At 39.7% G+C, this 23,999-nt stretch overlaps 2 protein-coding genes and 1 long non-coding RNA gene across 8 annotated transcripts in view; 2 read left to right on the top strand and 1 right to left on the bottom strand.

Annotated features, from left to right (window-relative positions):
* The window catches only part of col15a1b (collagen, type XV, alpha 1b), a 54,454-nt gene extending 42,055 nt beyond the window's left edge, over nucleotides 1-12,399 (top strand). For 3 of the 4 annotated variants that reach the window (XM_085388510.1, XM_085388508.1, XM_085388507.1), the window contains 16 exons: nucleotides 819-854; nucleotides 956-1,009; nucleotides 1,403-1,459; nucleotides 1,767-1,826; nucleotides 2,518-2,562; nucleotides 3,844-3,925; nucleotides 4,097-4,122; nucleotides 4,438-4,536; nucleotides 4,699-4,843; nucleotides 4,940-5,004; nucleotides 5,110-5,241; nucleotides 6,241-6,336; nucleotides 6,479-6,553; nucleotides 6,739-6,936; nucleotides 7,496-7,611; nucleotides 9,631-12,399. In XM_085388510.1, the coding sequence (XP_085244636.1) occupies nucleotides 819-854; nucleotides 956-1,009; nucleotides 1,403-1,459; nucleotides 1,767-1,826; nucleotides 2,518-2,562; nucleotides 3,844-3,925; nucleotides 4,097-4,122; nucleotides 4,438-4,536; nucleotides 4,699-4,843; nucleotides 4,940-5,004; nucleotides 5,110-5,241; nucleotides 6,241-6,336; nucleotides 6,479-6,553; nucleotides 6,739-6,936; nucleotides 7,496-7,611; nucleotides 9,631-9,853 (1,509 nt within the window). In that variant the 3' untranslated portion in view covers nucleotides 9,854-12,399. The remainder of the gene's footprint in view (nucleotides 1-818; nucleotides 855-955; nucleotides 1,010-1,402; nucleotides 1,460-1,766; nucleotides 1,827-2,517; nucleotides 2,563-3,843; nucleotides 3,926-4,096; nucleotides 4,123-4,437; nucleotides 4,537-4,698; nucleotides 4,844-4,939; nucleotides 5,005-5,109; nucleotides 5,242-6,240; nucleotides 6,337-6,478; nucleotides 6,554-6,738; nucleotides 6,937-7,495; nucleotides 7,612-9,630) is intronic. The other variant, XM_085388509.1, reaches the window with a different exon arrangement.
* Nucleotides 12,400-13,906: 1,507 nt separating this feature from the next.
* LOC146648742 (uncharacterized) lies at nucleotides 13,907-18,546 on the top strand. Its single transcript, XM_085389407.1, has 2 exons — nucleotides 13,907-14,083; nucleotides 15,512-18,546. The coding sequence occupies exons 1-2, from the start codon at nucleotides 14,009-14,011 to the stop codon at nucleotides 17,009-17,011; spliced, it is 1,575 nt and encodes a 524-aa protein (XP_085245533.1). The 5' UTR covers nucleotides 13,907-14,008; the 3' UTR covers nucleotides 17,012-18,546.
* An 84-nt stretch (nucleotides 18,547-18,630) lies between these two features.
* On the bottom strand, nucleotides 18,631-23,733 carry LOC146648741 (uncharacterized). Of its 3 annotated transcripts, none has more exons than XR_014908494.1 (3): nucleotides 23,583-23,733; nucleotides 20,060-22,143; nucleotides 18,631-19,945 (listed from the first exon to the last, which is right to left on the bottom strand). It is a non-coding gene; the product is annotated as an uncharacterized LOC146648741 (long non-coding RNA). The 3 variants fall into 3 exon arrangements; XR_014908495.1 differs by having other exon boundaries at nucleotides 20,624-22,143; XR_014908496.1 differs by lacking the exon at nucleotides 18,631-19,945 and having other exon boundaries at nucleotides 20,473-20,925; nucleotides 21,547-22,143.
* Between the last annotated feature and the right edge of the window lie 266 nt (nucleotides 23,734-23,999).

Below are 23,999 nucleotides of genomic sequence, written 5' to 3'. Positions count from 1 at the left end.
CTTGCTGGTGTTGATTGCTGAGGCAATCTGCTCAGCAACTACTCTGAGCACCTGGTCATGATGCTAATGATACCAAACATTAGCCAGGGCCGTCGGGCTGCTGCTGAGGAGGTGTTCTAGGGTGCCTCTTCCAGACCACAGGGGACAGGCAGATGTCTTGCTCTTCCCCCACACAAGGAGGTTTACTGGGCTTGGCAGGGTGTCGTATACTGCCTGCACGAGGAATCAGACACGGTGGAAGTCCGCCTGAATGATGTTTGCTCAGGTGACCTTGCACTGCAAGGTACTGTCTCACCTTGTCCACGCTCCCTGCCGCCTGAGTCCTACGGCCCTGCTTACTCGCTCATCCTCCTCACCTGCACGGACCTCTTCCTGGAGTAGCTGGTGTCTCTCCTTTCCCTGTGCCCTGCTGACCTGTGCCTTCGGAAGTACCCCAAGCCTGTTCTCCCTGTTGCTAAGACCCCCACCAGTGTCTTCTGTCTTATACGTGACTCTGCCACTTCAACTGCCTTCTCTGCCTCCCACTTTCCTTAAATGAACTATTAACATAGAATACTAACCTCGGTCCCTAAATAATGCAAGTCCTAGTTTTTGTTAACAAGGGTGCCATGAAGGTTGAAACTGAAATTTGCTCAAGGTATAAATAGGTCTAAGTGCTTTTAAGGACCTTTCATGGGTTTTTTAATGAAAAAGAATGACCTAGAATAACATCTTTGTTATTTTATAGAAAGAACTAGTCTGAAACTATGAAAGCAACCCACCGCTGTCATTACTTCCACCTATGTAATTCTCACATTTTGCTGCTTTACTGTGCACAGGGTGACCATGGCTTCCCAGGACCTACTGGACTTACGGTGAGTTTTATGAGAACATCACAGTAAGGAAATTTCTGCTACACATTCATCCTTTATGTATGTTATTACACTGAATATAAGTGTGTGTTTGTTTATTTCAGGGTCCAATAGGACCTCCTGGACAAAAAGGAGAATATGGTTTCCCCGGGCGACCAGTGAGTAATTTTGCATGTTTGATTATTAGGATATGAACGCCTCATCTATAGGTTAAAAGTGTTCTGAACTTGCACATGAAAGTCAAGGGAAACACAGAACCACTGAGTGGAATATACTTGTCAGTGATTAGCAGAACAATGTGTCATGTTTTTCAGCATACTGATTTTTTCCCTAACTAGTCATAATGGGAAATGACAAGCTGCTTGGTGGTTTTCTCCTTTCGATTCACTTTTAAATATAAGAACTACATTCATAACGCTCTTGTTTCTGTGCCTTCAAACACTTTTCTCCCTATCATGCATGCACTCACAGTCCAATGGATTCTGTTCAGTGTTTGGGAAAACCTCTTGAGCCAAAAGTACTGAAGCTTTTCCGTTCTTCCCTCTATGTAGGGGCGACCTGGTATCCCAGGGAGGAAAGGTGACAGAGGAGATTCTGTTGGCCCACCGGTAAGAGAATTAAGGCATGAAGGGATTGCAGAGAGAGAGAGCATTATTTTACACTTAAATCATCCATGAGTAGTATACTGTTGCATTTTATATGAAACTGATCTGATGTGTCGAAGTTGATGTCGTGGCCCGTCTAAATTAATCCTCAATATACATTCACACACCAAGACTCAGACATAAGCACAGACACTGGCAGGCCGTTTTTGACATCATTGTAATCATTTTTTTTGAATAGTCATTGCCATTCTTGTATGTGTGTTTGTAGCGACATCATATTTGTTACAAATAGTTTTATTCTCTGTCTCAGGGACCTCCAGGTCCTCCCGGCCCACCTGGACTTCCAGGAAGAATTATTGGTCTGAATGGAGTAAGTATGACTCAGAGAAGCAAAACATCAGTCACTAGCATATTTACTGGCCAGTTTATAAGGCAGTTGCACTTCCTATATTAATTCCATCTCAAACTCCAGAGAATAGGTGGGGAGTGTCAACATCAGCAAGGACCTGGTTCTGAATGATGACTGATCATTTGTGTCCCTGTGTTACTGTTCTCACATCTCACACATGTGCAAAGCAGACAGGGACAGCATAGAGAGTGCACGATGACATCAGCGGACAGCAAAAGTATTAGTTCTGATTAGGTTCAAGTCTTTTTATGAATAATACCAGTTTATATAACCAGCAAGAACTGACAATATTGCAAACCAGAACTACCAAATCTTACATGGTTTTTGCCTCAATTCATAATTCAGGATTTACTCACTGGTTTTAACTCACCACCTTAGAGTACCTTAAAAATATGTCTGGCTGAATTTTCCTGACTAGTTACGAGTTTTATCCTGCTTGTTGAAGAGTGTTGACATTTTTAATAAATGCTGCCAAAATTTCAGTAAGTTATAAGCAGCCGATTGTCTCTCTGTATAAACTTTTATACATAAAAAGTGGTAAACGTGGAAAAACATGACTAATGCTCGTGTGCAGGTTATGATCGTGACTCATTTAACATGGTGGGTGATTGACTTGTAGTCTGATTCCGCTGCTCTTCTTTGAATCTTAAAGACAGTGTTCCCGGTGCGCCCCAGACCGCATTGCAAAATGGGACGAGTAAGTCTGAGTCTGACCATCTGATTGGTTCATTTCAGTTGGAAGTTGGTGGTTCTGTTGGTGTGAGGGTGTCACAGCATGGCAGCTCTCTGGTGTGGGCCTCAACCCATTCCCCATTTCCTCTCCGTGTTTTTCTTCCCTTCATTTTGTCCTTCTTTGCTCTCCTAATGGTTTTTGAAAAGGCAACATGAATGTGGAGCTGGCCCTAATTCCTCTGGCTTTAACATGTGGTTGTTTTGTATTCTGTATATGATTCATAACTAGATTACCAAAAACATTTTCTTCAAATTACCCAAAGACCAATTCATATATTTTGGTACCATCAGTACCTCTTACTTCACTTATACTTCAATCCAATCTTTCCACTCAGTACAAACACTGATATGCCAGATGTTAAAGGGGGGCGGGGTCTAAATTCTGCTTGCCTTCTCTGTTTCTTCCCCTAATCATCGTCTCAGGAAGAGGATGCTGTGTAAACCTTTGAAAAGAAGAAGGAAACAGACATCCTTTTACTGCATGTAGATCAGAATTGGTTCAATCAATTGGAGAAAAAAAACAGTCTGTGTGGAGGTGGTCACTTCTATTTTTAACAACCTTTTTCTTATTGTAATGAAATAATGATAAACCCATCTCTGATCTACGTGTTCTCAGATAGTTCTCAGAAGGTTCGTGACCTTCAGTACCTTCTGTCGTGGTGCTGAGTGTTTGGTTTGGTTGAGCCTTCTCTTAGAAGTGACACCATGTGGAGACATGGTGTGCTGAAAACACCACGATGACTGCTTGGCTAAACTTACTTGGAATTAAAAATGTTTTTTAGGTAGTTAATGAAGTGCAGTAACAGGACATTCTCTGTGTAAATGGCCTCTCTGCCATCTGTCAGAGGGCTTTGGGAGGTCTTCAAGTCGACTTTTGTTAAAAGTCATCCTTCAATGAAAAGCTTAAATCCACCATAATTTTTTCATCAGCCTTTTATAACACGTTGCTTGCTTGAACCTTAATCCTACATTTTAACCCAGGATAAGTGCTGCAGTCTGTAGCATGCATCCCTTGTATTTAACAGGTGTTTATGTAATCCTGACAATAATTTTTAGCTTTGATCTGCTTGTCTTTTTTACAATAATCCATTGTTTTTACCATAGTCTCTGATTGTGACTTTTGACTTTGCAAATTAACTTTCTGATGTTCACTTGTTTGTTCTGTTGTGTAACCCGACTGTAAATGTGTATAAGGGCCAGCTTCCCAACACAAATGTTATCTCAATGACGATGTATTTGTGCATAGGAGTCAATGACAAGGGGACATTCAGCTGGACCTAAAGGAGACAAAGGAGATGAGGGATTACCTGGGGAGCCAGGAACTCCTGGTGAGATCTTAAGATGACAGGATAGTGGACAGTGGTGGAAGTTCATTTTAAATATGGTCAATGTATCATGAGGCCAAAGTATATGGAAGTTCTGTCTATCAGCTGACATTTCACACCACATGTTCTGCTGCTTGCTTTGTGTGATTTGATATGTGTAATTTTTCTTCTTAGGGCTCACATTTCCAGATGGAAATGTGGTGAGTACTCACGTACAACACATAATACACAGTCGTGGTAAAAAAAAAAGTACATCTGCTTGGTTTTGTGTATCAGGACAAATTATTAAAATAATCTAGGAAGTAATAACTTTTCAAAGTACGGTAGTTTAAATGTATAACTTCTCAGATGTAACAACTTTAAACTATAAAACCAAGCTAACGCACAAACAAAACATTAAAACTGACAAACTGGCACTTGTTAAGCATTTAAGACTGAAATATGTGCTAATACACTAGAAATGCACCTTGACGGTGGCAGAGTGGTGAATCCTGAGTACTCTTTTGATCTCTCAGGGGACTAAAGGTGATCAGGGATACAAAGGTCAGAAGGGAGAAAAAGGGGATGCGGGCCTGCCTGGTCCTCTGGGGATCCCAGGGAGGTCAGGCCTTGTGGTAAGTTAAGCTATGTGGTAAAAATACTATTCTAGAACAGGAGGTTATTTAAAAAAATATTTTAAAATGATTATTTGTAAAAGCTGATCCGGCTTCTGGCCAAAGCTGTGCAAATTATACCACTCTTTTACAATGAATTGAATTCTTCTGTTGTTTCTCTAGGGTCCGAAAGGCGAATCCATTGTTGGTCCAATGGGTCCTACTGGTTCTCCTGGTCAGCCTGGACCTCCAGGATTTGGACGGTCTGGACCTCAAGGTCCGCCTGGCCCTCCTGGGCCCCCAGGACCACCCCCTCCATACGGATCAAGTATGTGTGTCTATAAAGTTAAAACAAGTACCAAGTCACAGCCTGTACTACATGTGTATTGATTTTATGAGTTTAAAGTAATTGTGTTGTCATCAGCTGTCAGTGTCCCCGGCCCTCCCGGTCCTCCTGGTCCACCAGGCTCTCCAGGATATGCAAACTTTGTAAGAAACTGCTGAGGTGTAACCATACTTGGAATAAATGGAGAATCAAATGATTAGCTAACATTTTAAAGTGTCATCACTGATGCTCTGATGGTTTGTGTTCAGGTTACCAGCTATAAGACAATCCACGCCCTCACCCAAGAGGCACACCATGCTGCTGAAGGTACCTTGGCATATGTGTCTGAAAGGGGAGGCGAGCTGTACATCAGAGCACGCAATGGTTGGCACAAGATCCAGGTGTGTAGGACGAGACCAGAAAGATTCAATATCTTTCAGGATATAATATCCTCTATAAGATCATCGTCCGCTGCATCTTCCTGTGAAGCTTCTACTTTCAAATCACTGTCCAAAAGAATTGATTTGTCCTCTTGTACTGTAGAGTTTCACCACACGTCTCAAACATGTGCAAACAGCAACATTATAGTCTCCTTCAAACTGCTTTTAGCGGTATAGCATAGAGCAGGGTTGTCCAACACCAGTCCTCGAGAGCTACTGTCCTGCAGCTTTTAGACGCATCCTTGTTCCGACACACCTGAATCAAATGAATGGCTTGTTATCAGGCCTTTGCCAAACTTGATGGCTGCTGAAGAGGTAATCAAACCATTTGATTGAGCTGTGTTGGAGTAGGGATGCATCGAAGAGCCGCAGGACAGTAGCTCTCGAGGACTGGTGTTGGACACCCCTGGCCTAGAGTTTCCAAACCTGAAGGAGACATTTTATGCCAAGAATGCGAACAGAAAGTACCTAATGGTTCCTCTGGATTACCGTCAGCCAGAGATGATGGGCATCACTTATCAACTTTGACCCAAGATGCTTCAATTGTGTGTGTTCAGTATTACATATATGTGTTTTGTTTTGATTATTCAAGTAATGTATTATTTTGTAAGCTTGTCTTGTGTTTTCACTTGTCTGTTATTTGTTCCGATTATTTGCTCAAATATTTATTGAAAGGACTTTGCAATAATTTATTTAAATGAATAACTGAAGTGCTATGTGCAAAAATGCTGGACTGGACATCATTTTATATCAAACACTATATAAAATACAAATATTACTGTATTCTTCTCTTTGGATTTTGCCAGTGTGTCCTATTAATGCTGGTGGTAGTTTGTGTCTCACTGACATCAAGAGTAAACTGCAGTGTGTGTGTGTGTGTGTGTGTGTGTGTGTGTGTGTGTGTGTGTGTGTGTGTGTGTGTGTGTGTGTGTGTGTGTGTGTGTGTGTGTTCTGTGTCAGCTCGGAGAGTTAATCCATTATGAACCTTCATCAGACACATCTCAGTCCCTCAGCAGACCCGGAGAATGGAGTAGAGCCCATAGGATGCACAGCCAGGTCCAAACACCAATGCGCACACACTGGAACCTCACTGAACAGAACTTTGAAAGCAACTTAAAAAAAAAAAATTAATTCAAAGTTGTTGTTTTTTTGTTTTTGTTTTTTAAAAACACACTTATCCAACTTTTTTGTTGAACAGGAGCTGCAGGAGGGAAGCAGAGGATACCAGCACAGTTATAACCTGCTACCACAGCATTTCAATGCAGTCTCTGGGGTGAGTCCAAACACATATTAGGCATACTCATCACAAATGAAGCCCAATTCCAAACCCAGAGGGTGAAAATGAATTGGCTCACTGGAGGCCTTTCAGATTTTATATTTCATCTGTAATGAAGAGCACATCAGGTATGACTGAGAATACTTTCTCTAATCTTTGTGCTCCATTTCTCTTTCGTCTAGCTTCATCTCGTAGCACTGAACGCCCCGCTCAAAGGAGATATGCGTGGCATCCGCGGAGCAGACTTCCAGTGTTACCAACAGGCACGCGCCGTGGGGCTCACCTCCACATACAGAGCCTTCCTCTCATCACACCTTCAGGACCTGGCAACCATTGTCAGAAAGGCTGACCGCAATGACATGCCCGTGGTTAATCTGAGGGTGAGCAGGTTTCATAGCACTACACAATACATGATGCAACACTTGGCTTTCTTTTCCAGCAGGAATATTTTCAGCATCAAATAAAATAGAGAGTAAAAGCGAGTGGCACATTTAAAAGATAGAAAACAAAAAAATATGTCTTGTAAGTAGTGTAAGAAGAGAAATTTAAGATACTCTATAATACAACCTGCAAACCCCTAGTAACACTGTGAAACAACATTGTAAGAAGGGGAAGTTAGTATGCTCTACAGGACATACTATAATAACAGTTGTGATAATCTAAGAAGGGGAAGTATTGTTCCTTCCTTGTTCCACTGCACCTACATCTTTAGTAGTAGTATTTTTAGGTATCAGAAATTAGACCCAAATTCAAAGGAATTACACGGATATCAAACCTTAACCCTGAGTGCATTATGTGGTTTTCTTCAAACAAAGAACAGATTATTCCACAAAGTAGAAGTGATATATTTTCTGGGGTTTTGTTTTTCTCATTTAAAACACATTATTTTTAACAGTTGGCATCTTCTTAAGCAAGTTTTTCCCCCTGTCCTGCCCTCAGGGTCAAGTGTTGTTCAATAGTTGGATGTCCATCTTCTCTGGGAATGGAGGCGTGTTTGATCCGTCCACACCCATCTTCTCCTTTGATGGACGCAATATAATGAGTGACTCGGCTTGGTAAGTGGGTGGGGGAAAGTACGTGTAGCAAAGGAATGAAAAATGATGCCATTTGCCAAAAATGATTAATTTAGGAGTTCCAGTTGGGCTAAAATGCTGAATAGAACGATTTTTATGATGTACATGTGGACAGCAGCTCTCACTCAGATGAACAGTGGGACTGGCAAATGCATTTACGAGCACTTTTTAAGCATTTATGAGAACATGATGGAAGATGGAGAGTTTTTTTGTTGTCTTTTATTGAGAGTGAAAAAACAGTTTTCTCAGTCAGTTGGCAAATTGATCAGAAATACCAAAATCCTGCTCCATTCCTCAACTCACAGAAGGTTCTGGTGATATATAGCTTCTTTGTCAGCCTGCATAAATTCGGGGGGTCAGTTATGAAAAGGTAATAAAGCCAGATAAACTTTGGTTGAACTGGACTATTGATGAATAAAGTCATCAACAGTCACATCCATCTCTCATATATAGTCACAGGCATTTTTAATTAAAGGTACAGTCAGGCGTTTGAGTTTGTTCTGTCTTCAAACAAATGACTCCATTCTCATAAACTTAGAAATAATCCGCAAAAAACACATAGTGGGTTTGTAAAAGCAGCCATGTTGCCCCATCTCCATAAACACAACGGCCACGATGGACATTGCCATTACACCTGATTGTGTTTTATGTATGTGATTAGTGACCAGCCACATATGTAGTATGCCAGTCAAGAGGAAAGAACTGATAGACATTCGGGTTTCATAAAGGCAAATTTGAATTGCTTATTTACACCCAATATTTTCAGAATTACTTAGACAGCTGACCCTCCTGCCTTCAGGCAGCTGCAAAGAACCAGCTAAACACCCAGTTATGAATGTTATGAAGAATGTTAGCCTCGAATGTCCTAAAAATCAGCGCCCCCGATAAACAGTTTGGTTACATTTTCACATCAAATACGGGCTTATTCAATAAGTGTCAGAGGCCAACAGTGTTAGAGCCACTTAAAGGAAAGTTTCACTAATGTTAACTCACAGCAGCTAACAGCAGCTAACAGCAGCTAACAGCAACTAACAGCAGCTAACAGCAGCTAACTCACCTCAGTTTCCCCGTCATTGGTCAGAAATGAGCTTGCATCAGACTCCTCTGAGTTTTATAGCCTCCTTCAGCCTAAATAGTCATGGATGTTTCTCAACCAGCATTGACAGCTGAGGTAAACACTCTAAATTTTATGTTTTTGGCTGACTTTGTCCTACAGTAGCCACCATAGCTAGGATTATGCACTTGAATTGAGAAGGGTAAAAAAGAAGAAGTCATTTGACTGCAATCTACTGACATCTAGTGGTGAGATTTTTCACACTTTAACAAGCGTTCTTAAACCAATAAACTCAGGCCGCAGTGAGCAGACTTCATGAGTTCATAAACCAAAGAAATATTTTTTTTTCCTACTGTCACTAATCTGTGCCAGTGTATGCCATGCGATGAACTAAGAAGCACAGAAAAGCAAAGGCATGTGTTGCATTAGCCTGACAGTTTTATCAATCAGCTAAGAGTGATATTCAAAATTATAGTTTTAGTTGTAGAGTTAGGAGCTCATAAGGAGTAACTCTCGGATTCAGTTTGGTCCTAATAACACACGAATGGGAAGCTTCTTACCTCAAGGCACCAGGAGATGATGCACCTGTCTAATTTTAGATAATGAGGAGACAGGAGTAGCAAAAAGTTGAACTGTTGTATAACAGTGCATCTTAAAGCACAAAGAAAACATTAACTAAAGCTGCCCAGTAAGTTCAATATTTCCTTGTAAAGAAGAATACTGGTCAGTCTTCCAGCTGGACAGGCAAAACCATGTGGAGAACTCAGACACAAGAATGTGCAAACTTCACACACACAGGCTCTTTCTGCTGTGAACTGCCTTCAAAGAAGTAGCTGCAGTCGACCTCAATGCCCTTGTCTTCCATTTGTCCGTCTTTACCTAAACTGCTATAGCACAGGGACGGTCTGTGTAAAATCCACACCAAGTCTCTCTCCGTTTTCCCATAGGCCAGAGAAGCTGGTTTGGCATGGCTCCAGCACCACGGGCATCCGCCTGACCACTAACTACTGCGAGGCCTGGAGGACAGCGGACATGGCGGTGACGGGTCAGGTTGCCCTGCTGCAGACGGGACGACTGTTAGGGCAGCACGTGCGCGCCTGCTCCAACCACTATGTAGTGCTGTGTATAGAAAACACATATGTGGGCAACATGCATCAAAGGAGGAACTGAGCAAAAAAACACACACACATAAACACATGCAGGCATGATCTAAGTAGAAGATGTGACACATGAATGGGAAACACATGCGGGCACATAATGATGTACTTCAGCTCCCACATGCAAACATACCGAGAAACACTCCCACACTAACATGCATTCACATTTAAAGAGGACTTACCATACTCATTTCCAGCTCCATATTTTTATTTTTGGACTGTGCTAGAGTAACTTTGCTTTATTCACAATCCAAAGTAATCCTTATTTATCTTATACTGAGGAAGCACTTCAGTGCAGCCACGCCCCTTCTAAGAAGTTTCTTCTGATTGGCTGCCACTCATAAACACCGAATTCAGAATTCAGTAGCAGGTGGGCGGGACTTTTACACTCACAGTCTGAACTGCGATATGACGAGATCCTCTCAAATTCATTAAAAGGCCCAGAGACTGAACCTTTGGCCTCATTATTTGGTCATCCTTGTAACACTGTAACAACAAAAATATGATAGAATTAGGCTTAAAAATAAGACAAAAAAGGAAGAGCAGTAGGTCCTCTTTAAGTTTTCTTTGTATTGGTTTCATGTTTAGTTCCCACTCGAAGCCGGATTTAAGCCTGCGGGTCTTACATGTCTGTCCGTGTCTAGATTTTTCTTAGCCGTCTGCATCAAACAGGCTACAGTTACCATGCATAAATTTGTCTGCAAGACCAAGTGAGAATGAAGGGCTCCAAATTAAAATGAGGTCATAATCATATATGTACTTTATTGGAGATTAAAAAAAACGTGTCAGTATTTTTTTAAACAGCAGGGGCTGTCAATTCAAATATTAGTCATATTGAAACCGTGCTTTCATTGTGAGCTACGTCTGATGCTTTTAGTGAGCCTGTGCGTCAGCAGCAGGGCAGTGTATGCCACAGTGAGTCAAAATGAACCAATGTGTGTTTGAGTTCACTGGTACCAAAGTTTCCCAAACACATTTGAAGCATGTGGAAACAGCTGTACACACGTCTTAGACTTTAGTCACTAACTAATGACTGATGTGTCACCAGAAAATGGCACGAGTGTTAATTTCTTACATCCGGGGATGAATGACGGATGAATGGGGGATTTGGCAAGCAGGGGAAAAACACTCAACAGACACTTCATTAGATATACTGGTTAAACTAGTCATCAATCTCATGGCATTAACTGTAGACATGGTCAACTGGACTTGAAGTTTAAAACAAACACCAAAATGTGGAAGAAAGGTGAAAAAAGAAAGAAAGGTTTAAGTCTGAATGTGGCACGGTTGTTGGTATTCCAGAAACTGCTGATCTACTGGATTTTCAGGGTTTATGGAAAATTATGATAGGTAGACACCAGTAACTCAAATAGCTATTTGTTACAAACAAAGGATGTAGAAGAGCATCTCTGAACACATGACATTAAAGCAGATTGGCTACAGCAGCAGAAGACCACACCCTCTGCTACTCCTATTGGCTAAGAACAGGAATCTGAGGCTACAGGTCACACAGGCTCACAGTAGCAGGCTGGGAAAAACCTTGCCTTGTCTGATGAGTTTTGATTTCTGCTTCAACATTCAGGTGATAGGGTCACAGGTAATCTCAAACTGATTCTTGAACATGACTATGAGTTCACCTGATCCCAATCTGGTAGAGCACCTTAGAAATGTAGAATGGGAGATTCACATCATGGAAATTTGCAGCAGCTCTGCAAAGCAGGGTCCAAACTTGTATTGGCGAAGTGTAACTAACGACGTGGATTTGTTTTCCTTTTGGTCAACTGACTTCCACTGCTGCTGGGACTGAGGTTTACAGCTCTATGAGGATTTAGCTGACGGCACTCTATGATATATAAAAGCAGTGATACTAACAAGGACAATCCTTTTTAAATTCGTCCTTGATCTGTCACAGTGTAGCCTGTCGGATAGCCTTTGTCCTTGTGTTTTCTTCCTTTTTTTAACATTACATTTTAATCTGATATTGAAAACATTAATCTTTTTTTTAAAGCATGATAAGACTACAACAATAAAAAAGTACAGGTGATACTGAAGGCTTCAGCATAGGCTAACTGCACTATGATGCCCCCTGCTGTAAAACCACCAGTTTTGTTTACACCATTTTTTTTTCCAAAGCTTAGTCCTACAAATTCAATTTCTTTTGTTCTGCGTCCTTTAATAAAAGTTCACCATTAACACATCTCTTTTGAAGTAACAATATTAGAGTGGACATCAACATTAATATGTACTGTAGCAGGACCTAGCGTGAAAACAGTCAGCTCACATTCAGATTTGGTTGTGTGAGGTTGGAACATGTATGTATATAAATATATATATGTATGTGTGTTGTTCAGGGGTTGTTTATTTTTTACTCTGTAGGTTTTGTATGAAGCACACTAAAAGACAGAAGGCCTCCTCCCACCGCGCTTTCACTGAGGCGTAGCTTGTTTTTCTGTTGTCTGACTTTAATGTCTCTGTTCAAACAAAACTTGAGGTTCTGAGGAAAAAACTGACGGTTTGTACTGACTGACTGGTGCTCACTGAATAAAATGTCACGTGGTGGTTTTTTTGCTTTTTTTTTTTTATAAGTTGTGGCTCATTTATGTCCTCCAACATGTGTTCAACAAAATCATCAAATGTCATGCAGAAGAACCAACGAGAACATTGGTAAGCTAGCAAAAAAAACAGCTTTTTATGTAAACTGCTGCATTGTCATTTAGCTTTGAAGAAGTGCATTTTATATTCGGAATCGTACATTTAACCAATTTCTTTCCCCCACAGTTAGCAGTTTGCAGATGCATCACGTATCAGTAGTAGTTCTCAATGAGAGGCTAAAACATGTTGTAACAGTCACAGTAATTAGTAATCAGGAATTTTTAAAATGTTAGCTAATATTACCCTATTAGTCAACATTGTTAGCTAACATTGTTAGCTAATAGGTTAATGGGTCACACCAGTTCAAAAGGCTTGTTGCAGCAAAGCCCCTGAAAGCACCAGACTTGTGTGAATATGAATTCATATTTAATCTTTCATTTATATGAAGTTTAGACAAGTGGATGTGCAATTTTTTCTTTTTTGCTAGGAAAACAGGAAATGGGCACAGAAATGTACTAAATCATCCAAATGTACATCGAAATAACGCAAAAGTAGAGCTTGTGAACACAAGCAGCGCAGCCTGATCTCTCTTAGGCAAGCTTTCTTGTCATTTCAGAAATAGTTCTGTGTTTTGAAGGACATACTGAAGATCTTTGGATGTTGGCTGACTTTAGTTGGGTTTTCTCTTAGAACCTTGAACTCTGGGTTCTACCCAGCAGTGTGTTTGGGATAACTGTCATGTTGGATCAAAATCTGACTGTATTTTCAGTGTTTATAGTTCCATCAGTTTTAGCAAGATCCCCAGCTCCAAATCATGGTATAGCCTCCACCATGTTTTACAGATGGTTCTACAGTCACAGTTGTACCTCTCTCCTAATCTCCTCCACAAAGATTGACATCCACCAAAAATTTCAAATCTGGATTAATCACTTCATAAGACATGTTGCCACTTCTTTTCAGTCAAACTTTGGTCTAATTTGACATACCACAGGCTCTTCTCTCGGATCTCTTCCCTGTTACCTTTAAAGGTACAGTTAGCTATTTTTTGAGATTATATAATAATAAATAATATCATCATCATAAATATATACTATTAGAGTAATTTTACCATTTCACTGTCTGTAACTGGAAAAAAAATTTTAAACAAACTTTAATTTTAGGTTTATGAGAATTCATCTACTAACATACATAACTACGGAAGAGGATTAGGGCCACTGGAAAAAAAAAAAAGAATTCTGACTTTAATCTCAGAATTCTGACTTTTTCCTCAGAATTCTGACTTTAATCTCAGAATTCTGACTTTAATCTCAGAATTCTGACTTTTTCCTCAGAATTCTGACTTTAATCTCAGAATTCTGACTTTAATCTCAGAATTCTGACTTTAATCTCAGAATTCTGACTTTTTCCTCAGAATTCTGACTTTAATCTCAGAATTCTGACTTTAATCTCAGAATTCTGACTTTTTTCTCAGAATTCTGACTTTAATCTCAGAATTTTGAGGTGGGCACCTGCAGGCTTCCAGCTTCGGTGACAGCGATGTGTCCAGTTTGGCAGGTGGAGAACTAATTCACTAAATATGGTGGATATAAGTGACTTTTTGCGTGGCCGAGGGGTCCCCGAAGATGCTATTTTATTAATGGAAGAGCAGAAGGTGAGTAACAAAAAAGAGAAATAGTTTGGTGTCTCCTATTTTTACAGGAAAACAGTTACGGTAAGCTGTTAGCATGCTTGTTAGCTTATAATGTTATATAGGAATGAACGTGTTTCACGATGTTACAGTATACTAGGTGAATTGACGTTTTAACTGTTGTTGATCGCAGGATCATCCCAGATGGGTTCGTTGCATTTTATTTTATTGTTCTACTATTTCAGAGTTTTTCAAGGCAGTTAAGCGGAGCTGTGTTACAGATGCTAGCCGCCTGCCAATATCACTGATATATTTGATGTGTACAAGTAAGTTACACTTAGTACAGCGGAGGAGAGAAGCTGTAATGAATGTTTATGCGGATATTTCACTCAGAAAAATGGGTGGCGTTCATACACAGCCACCGACACAGCCCCGGTTGTTGTTCTGACGGTGGCCGACTGACGATCCCCTCACAACATGTTAGCTAACACAAACTAATGTAGTGCATGTAACTGTGTATACGTTAGTGGTACAGTGTCGGAAGAAATGAGCAAACTGTTTATAATGTCAGAATGACATCATCTTTCTCCTATATATAAAAGTGCTGGCTGAGGAGCGCTGCCGGGTTGAACTTTGACCTCGGAGTGACGTGACGTTTGTTCGCACAACCAATAGAAGTGCAGAAAGTCGCAAATCAGGCATATTGTTCGCATAAACACAAAAATAAATAAATAAATAACGAAATAATCCCGATATTGTGCCAAAGACTGATTTACAATGTTACTTTGTGTTCTATGTGTAATACCTTTGCTTAAATGACTAAATGGACTGTGTATTTATGACTCTGCGTTATAGTCTTACATACATAAGTAACATTCATATGTACAGATAAAAATGTACAGAGCTATGTACACAAGCGTGTACACAAAAGTCTACTGCTGATCGAGCTGCTCAGTGGTCGTACAGTCTCATGCAGAGAGCGTGGAGGTGTTGTCCATGGTGGATGTTAGCTTAGACAACATCCTCTCCTCCCCAGTCTGCTCAGTGGACTTTAGCAGACCGCTAAAGCTGGCCCTCCCGACCAGTTTGTTAAGTTTCCCCCTGTCCCTCTCTGCCATTCCACCACTCCAGCAGACCACAACATAAAAGACAGCAGACGCCACCACAGTGTCGTAGAACATCCTTAGAAGACGTACTACCTACATCATAACCAATCAAGTCCCGCTTTTTTTTAAATACAGAAGAGGATTTATTATTTACTGAAAGGCTATGCCTTAGTTTGCTTCTTTCATTATTGTGTTTCGCCCTGCATAAAATAGATAGCTTTTCTGATAACTACAGTCAATACTCTCCTACTGGCATTAGCGGTGACCTAAGAGGCTTAACTGTAATATTGCTTTGCAGTGTAAATGTTGCAGAAAATGACTGTCTTTTCTTTCTTCCTGTGTGCAGATTGACTGTGACGTCATAGCGCTGATGGATGACGCAACTTTGGCAAACTACATTCCCTCGTACGGAGACCGAATTGCCGTCTTCAATTTCTGCAAAAGCAAGCAACCACTGTCAAAAAGAAAACTAGGACTTCTGCAAAAACTTCGTGAGAAAATGAAAACCAGAAAAGAAAGTCCAAAGGAGAACACTTCACATACAGATGCAGGAATAAGACAGACAAAGAAGCAAAAAGCAACACGCAATGTTGAGATAGGATGGATACATTGTGATGGAAAAATAGCCAAACAGGTGAGAGCGAAGCAGGGAGGTGGCACTAGAAAAATTCAAATGGCCACTGATGCTGGATTAAAAGATATTCTTCAGGAAGGAAAGAAACTTTTTTTTCCTAATGGCATATCTCCTAAGGGATGTGAAACAGATTTTGAGTTTGAGGTTTGGGACTTTAAACAGAACCACCTTACTGATGATACCTGCCAGTCTATTGGCAATATGTATGAGGCAGCGAGACTGACAATGTTACGCTTCTACATTGCAACAAAACCAAAAGATCCTGAAGAAGATGCCAGCGAGACATCTGAAGTGGTGTTTGTCTCAGAAAGCAGTGGCAGTGATATTAATCCATTGCAAGTGGGGGAAGTCAGGGGTAATTTTGATGAAGTCATCGCTGGTTCAGAAATTTTAGATGATCCAGAAATTACTTTTGGTCCAATTTTTGATGCTGAAGAAGATACAGAAGACACATTAGTCTATGAGGGTTTTCTTGTACCCCTCAGTCCACCTAATTCAGAGAACATAATAACAATCACCATACGTCATACTGACACTTTACATGACATGATTACTGCTTTCTCTGATGAGGAGATTTTGACCAAAACACTGAATGTGAAGCGCATACTTCCAGACAACACAGAAGAACCAGGCACTGGATCAGGAATACTAAGAGATGTACTCACATGCTTCTGGCATGAATTTTATGAGCGATGCACCCTAGGTGCAACCGTTAAAGTGCCATTCATTCGCCATGATTTTCCTGCTGAAAAATGGAAGGCAGTTGGGCGAATACTCCTGAAAGGTTACCAAGAATGTCAGTATTTTCCAAATAAACTTGCAATCCCTTTTCTGGAACAAGTGCTTTTCAGTGGTGTTTACAGTGATCTTAAAGCACACTTTCTACAGTTTGTCAGCAGCCAAGAATGTGATGTTTTGATGGAAGCAGTAAAAGATTTCTCTGCAGTTGACTTGGATGATCTTGTGGAAATTCTTGACAGTTATGGCTGTAGAAAAAGAATCACTGCTGAGACTCTTCCTACAATCCTTGATGAAATAGCACACAAAGAGCTTGTCCAAAAACCAATGTTTGTTATTGACTGCTGGCAGGAGATCATCGACCCCCATATCTCCCTCAGTCCGGAGGGACTGACCAAGTTATTCTCTGAACTGCAACCAACTTCAAAAAAAGTGTGCCAGCTGCTGAAATTTGCTGTGGATTTGACTCCATAACAAAAAGAAGTGAAATATCATCTCAAAAGATTCATCAGAGAGCTGGATAACATTAAACTTCAGAAATTTATGCGTTTCTGCACCGGATCTGACCTTATAGTAACAAACAGTATTTATGTGGAATTTCAAGATATGACAGAGTTTACAAGAAGACCAGTCGGACGCACGTGTGGGAATGTTCTGCAGCTAGCTAACAGCTATGAAAACTTCCCAGATTTTCGTTCTGAATTTAATGCAGTTCTTGAAAGTAATGTCTGGGTGATGGACATTGTTTAGACTCTCACAGCAATGCGCTACATTTGAACTGCTCATGCACACTAGAGCATAACTGTAAAGAGATGTTAGGAGTATGTATTTTTATGTATTTTGAACTTATACAGTATACTTTTTTTAATTAGAGAGAAGTTTCTCATCTCTGTTAGAAGTCTAGTTTTGGCTAATATTTCATTTTCTTTTATCATTTTGAGTTTTACATAATACAGTCACAAAACAAAACGAACAGGTACACTGTTTACTACCATATCCAGAGCTGTCTTCACCAAATCCAAGCTTTCCAGCTGTAAGACAGAAACCTTCAGCAAAAGCATGAAGAAAGATTACTTAAGATCTATAAACTATAATTAAACTGCTCTTAAACGTTCTTTAATGCACCATGTGTGGTGTGAGAGCTCAGCACAGTCAAATACTTTTGTAAGTAATTAGTAGAAAGACTAATTCATTCAGATGGTATTTTCTTATTAGGTCAGGGCTAAAACTGAACATAGTTATAACGTAAAAGTAATGCTGTTATGCAACACTGTATTGTAAAAGGAATAAGTACAATTTTATACTTTAGCATTTGTCATGTCTGAAAACATTTTGCTTTACAGTATATGCAATTTTTAGTTAAGGTAGGTTAAGGTATCAAAGTTTGGCATTTGTTGTTGATTACAAAGGTTCCATATAAAGTTGGTGAAAATATTTTTTTAAATTCCAGTATTTTCTTAATGTCATATTGTTTCTAAGCATACCTGTTATTCATCCATCAAATTGATTCAAGCTGCTTAAAGGATTCAGTCTGTTTTGAAGATGGTTATTGATTACTGAGATCATAAATAAACACTGTACACTTCAGTGCAGTGGTCAAGTACTGTGATTATTCAGGCATCCTTTTGTAATGCCAAATTGTCATGTTCTCAGATATAGTATTAATCTTAACACCTGAAAAAATGTCTTGTTACTGCCAGAAATTATGCATTTTTATTTGTATGCATATATGTTCTCAGTCATTCACACTTGTTTTTATTTCTATACCATAGATGACACTGAAGGAATATGTGATACCACAATAGCCAGTGTTCATGGTCTTTACAGTAAGTCACTGATGTATACTGATGCATAACAAGACTGTATGAGATCTATAAGTTTGTTTTAAAAGTTGAGTCATTCTTGTTACAGGGCAGCTTATACGGTTATGAGTTTTAGCCATGTTATTGGCGTTGGCAAGAACAGGTTTCTTGTAAACTTTTTCCAATAAAATGTTACTGTACACAGTACATTTGTATTGTTGTTTTGAATATGTTCATCAAACTCCATATCTATTTGAACATGCCAGAATTCAAGAGACTGCCACACATGAGCTCAGTAACATGGAAGAATACCATTTATTTTTAATTTCAAATATTTCATAAAGATACACAAATATAAATGTAAAACATGTTGCACTTAATGGGACAATAACTTGGTTCCACTTGCAGGAACTGTTTTGTTGCATTGTTGCTGGGATACTACAAATAAAAGTCAAAATATTTTTGGTATGTTTCTTATAATTTTAGGATTCATATCATGAAGGAGCCTTGTATACAACAGCTAACACTGAATCAGTATAGCAATGATTCGTGGTCATTTTACATGAAAAACCAGCTAAAATATCTTACAACTAACAGAAGTGAAATACATTAATAATTAAGTGATGGATCTTCATATGGGTAAATGATTATAATAGCTTTGCTTTAATATAATTGCACTAAAAGCTCCCCAAAAGGCATAACGACTTTAAATATTAACAATGATACGTTTATAGAAACATGCTGTTGTCAAGACCTAGAATTGTTAATGCTACTATGGTTTGCTGAAACATACCACAGATAACCCGGGCACTTAGCATATCATATGCTGGTGCCTGGGTTTCCAGCCATGAATATTAAGAGTAAAGGTTGATACAGAAAACAATGAGCAGGGAGCTGGTCAGTTTATATTTTATATACTATGCACATGTCTGGCAACAAAACACAGAAATTTATATTGCAATTTACTGGTAGGCAGGTTTACACCACTTATGATTCAATCAAAAATATAACATTTGTAAATGCAGTTTAATGTATGGCCTTTTAAAAGGATTGACATGTGTTTCATAACTGATTGATAATATCACAATATTCAGCTTTTTCAAGTAATATATAAACATTTCTGTTTAATGGTAGTGTGAATGTAGAAAAACATTTTTCATTTAATGCAGTGCAGAAATACCTGCATAAAAGGTACCTGTAAGACATGGCACCTACTATCAAATCACGTTATCAAGATAAAGAGAAATATTTTGTATTTATTTGTACATTTACACACTGAAGTTCCTTAAATACTTTGCAGTATTTCTTCTCTTAACCTAATGTACAGATCCGCAGCACCAAGTGGATCTCCTGGGGCATCCCATTCATTTTCTACCATAAGCAGACAACACAGTTCAAAGACTGTTTCATCACAGGGGTGTTGACCTTTTGGGCTACACTCTTCCATACACAAAGTGATATCCTCCATAGAAATAGGCTTCAGTCTATCCTCAGCACTGTGCAGCTCTGGAAATGAGTACATTACTACTGGTCGACCCGATGCTGCACTACCACTTGGCCGGATTTTGTGCGAGTTCCATGTGTTCACAACTTCATCAAGTTCATCCTACATGAAAAACAACACAATATAAGTACCAGTATATGAAACAGACCATGTACCAGTAGATTTAGCCAAAGTTGAGGCTTATTAACTCATTAATCAACAGACATAGAAACTGACCTCTAATTAATGTAAAACCAAGCAGCAACAACAAAAGAGCACTTTCACTAAACAGCACATGGACACAGAATGGTGCTGCATGATTCTGCTGTTGAATAGATAGCCCAACACTTTATACTCAGTGTGCAATGATTCTACAATATATTTTCAATAGAGAATTAACCAAATGATAGGATTGCTTTCTGAAACCGTGCCCAAAGGACCACTAGGTAACAGACTCCATAGTAATTTAAACCATGTGGCAATAAAAAAAAAAAAAAATGCTCCATGCACCTGCGCTGAGAAAGGTGCAGTTACTTCCACTGATAACATGAATACAATTCCATCAAAGTATTAAAATGGAATCCCAAAAAGTTGATTCTGTTCATCTGGATGTAGCGTTTTCAGTGTGAGAAATGTTCTGTCAAAAAACATTCCTTACCTGGCTGATTGAGCATGCATCAAGACATATTAAAATGGAAATAAAATCCATATTTAATTTAAAGAAAAAAAAATGTTCTAACCATATTTATATTTTCTATTTATGCAGCTAAGACATTACATAGCATGAGCACATGCTTTTACCTGAATAAGATTGAGAAAGCAGAATTGGATAAGACTTTTGTCCAAAAAATCCCCTGTGAAGTGGCCATCATCCTGAAAAGTTTGAAATAAGTTCATCCAAAATTGTGCACTCTGTTTGCGTAGGGTAGCCCACCATCCTTCTATACGTTGGTTGGCCGTACTTCTTCCGTAAAGGAAACTTTTCTCACCTGCAAAACTGTCTGTGTGGTTTCTCCGTAAAAACATCTGCATTTGTTCGACACAACCATTTTCGGTACCTCGGTCAGCACGTAACCTTTCTGGACATCCGCTGATGCATGAAACTGTTTTCAGAAAATAACTTGCAATCAATTTAGGGTCACTGTTTGTAGTATAAGCCTCCATCCATAAAACATAGCGGCTAAAACCATCTCTGCAGGACCTGTACACCTCCAGGACACTGCGGCGTGCAGCTCGGATCTCAGCTGACCCTTCTCACCCTGGACACAGTCTGTTTGACCTGCTCCCCTCAGGCAGGAGGCTCCGGTCCATTCGCACCAGAACCTCTCGCCATAAGAACAGTTTCTTCCCCTCTGCTGTTGGACACATGAACAATAACCATATGACTGTTCCCGCCACTAACACATGACCCTACGCTGTGTCACTGCATCATTCTATGTTTGGCACTGATCACCACCTGCACTCATGTATATATCTTTCTACGTAGCACTCATAATTCTTATTCTCATGTATATATCTCATGTATAGCTCATGCACATATCTTTCTACGTAGCACTTTTAATTCTTATCCCTACTTTTATTTTTTCATGTCTATTTAAGTGCTATTTATGACACTATGTTTGCACTGAAGCACCGCAGCAATTTCCTAATGTTGTAAACCTGCTCAACATTTGGCAATAAACCCCATTCTGATTCTGATTCTATGCAGCCACTGATAGCAATACCATATGGTTTCAACTTGTCATAGCCATCCATGTGCCAGAGAGCATTTGGCCCTCTGCAGCTGTACTGTCGTCTTCTCAACCGTCGAGCTCGTCTCAGTTCCACACCTTGAGGGTCAAGCAATTTGATTATGCATCTTACAGTATCTTGTGACACCACAAATCCATGTTGAATTGCACGTAGATGTAGCCAACGATAACCTTGCATCTGTCCATTTGTCATGATCTCTTGTTGGACAAAGGCTAGCACTTCCTCCAAGTTTGATTGATTCTTCCTTCTAAAAAGCCCAAGTCTTTTACAAATTCTCTTTAGAGTTCGAACACTTATAATTGTCTGATGACTATGTGCTAAAATTGAAAGTATTTCTTTGTTACTGAAAGAAAGTCTGAAATACAGTCTTATTAAGTCATCCAAATCTGACATGTCAGCCACTGTTTCTCTCACTTTGAGAGGTGAACTTTTTGCAGAAGTCCTAGTTTTCTTTTTGACAGTGGTTGCTTGCTTTTGCAGAAATTGAAGACGGCAATTCGGTCTCCGTACGAGGGAATGTAGTTTGCCAAAGTTGCGTCATCCATCAGCGCTATGACGTCACAGTCAATCTGCACACAGGAAGAAAGAAAAGACAGTCATTTTCTGCAACATTTACACTGCAAAGCAATATTACAGTTAAGCCTCTTAGGTCACCGCTAATGCCAGTAGGAGAGTATTGACTGTAGTTATCAGAAAAGCTATCTATTTTATGCAGGGCGAAACACAATAATGAAAGAAGCAAACTAAGGCATAGCCTTTCAGTAAATAATAAATCCTCTTCTGTATTTAAAAAAAAGCGGGACTTGATTGGTTATGATGTAGGTAGTACGTCTTCTAAGGATGTTCTACGACACTGTGGTGGCGTCTGCTGTCTTTTATGTTGTGGTCTGCTGGAGTGGTGGAATGGCAGAGAGGGACAGGGGGAAACTTAACAAACTGGTCGGGAGGGCCAGCTTTAGCGGTCTGCTAAAGTCCACTGAGCAGACTGGGGAGGAGAGGATGTTGTCTAAGCTAACATCCACCATGGACAACACCTCCACGCTCTCTGCATGAGACTGTACGACCACTGAGCAGCTCGATCAGCAGTAGACTTTTGTGTACACGCTTGTGTACATAGCTCTGTACATTTTTATCTGTACATATGAATGTTACTTATGTATGTAAGACTATAACGCAGAGTCATAAATACACAGTCCATTTAGTCATTTAAGCAAAGGTATTACACATAGAACACAAAGTAACATTGTAAATCAGTCTTTGGCACAATATCGGGATTATTTCGTTATTTATTTATTTATTTTTGTGTTTATGCGAACAATATGCCTGATTTGCGACTTTCTGCACTTCTATTGGTTGTGCGAACAAACGTCACGTCACTCCGAGGTCAAAGTTCAACCCGGCAGCGCTCCTCAGCCAGCACTTTTATATATAGGAGAAAGATGATGTCATTCTGACATTATAAACAGTTTGCTCATTTCTTCCGACACTGTACCACTAACGTATACACAGTTACATGCACTACATTAGTTTGTGTTAGCTAACATGTTGTGAGGGGATCGTCAGTCGGCCACCGTCAGAACAACAACCGGGGCTGTGTCGGTGGCTGTGTATGAACGCCACCCATTTTTCTGAGTGAAATATCCGCATAAACATTCATTACAGCTTCTCTCCTCCGCTGTACTAAGTGTAACTTACTTGTACACATCAAATATATCAGTGATATTGGCAGGCGGCTAGCATCTGTAACACAGCTCCGCTTAACTGCCTTGAAAAACTCTGAAATAGTAGAACAATAAAATAAAATGCAACGAACCCATCTGGGATGATCCTGCGATCAACAACAGTTAAAACGTCAATTCACCTAGTATACTGTAACATCGTGAAACACGTTCATTCCTATATAACATTATAAGCTAACAAGCATGCTAACAGCTAACCGTAACTGTACCGTAACTGTTTTCCTGTAAAAATAGGAGACACCAAACTATTTCTCTTTTTTGTTACTCACCTTCTGCTCTTCCATTAATAAAATAGCATCTTCGGGGACCCCTCGGCCACGCAAAAAGTCACTTATATCCACCATATTTAGTGAATTAGTTCTCCACCTGCCAAACTGGACACATCGCTGTCACCGAAGCTGGAAGCCTGCAGGTGCCCACCTCAAAATTCTGAGAAAAAAGTCAGAATTCTGAGATTAAAGTCAGAATTCTGAGAAAAAAGTCAGAATTCTGAGAAAAAAGTCAGAATTCTGAGGAAAAAGTCAGAATTCTGAGATTAAAGTCAGAATTCTTTTTTTTTTTCCTCCAGTGGCCCTAATCCTCTTCCGTACATAACATTGCCAAAGATAGAGGAGAAAAAAAAAGCTTGTAGGCGTTTGTGTGCCATGGAGGCAAATTTTAATTTGTGCCAACACTTTCAGAAAGAA

Source organism: Rhamphochromis longiceps, linkage group LG18 (assembly GCF_057381845.1).
Source record: "Rhamphochromis longiceps isolate RC_006_pf linkage group LG18, R_longiceps_female_GT1.1, whole genome shotgun sequence".
NCBI lineage: Eukaryota > Metazoa > Chordata > Actinopteri > Cichliformes > Cichlidae > Rhamphochromis > Rhamphochromis longiceps.
This window is presented reverse-complemented; position numbering and strand designations above follow the sequence as displayed.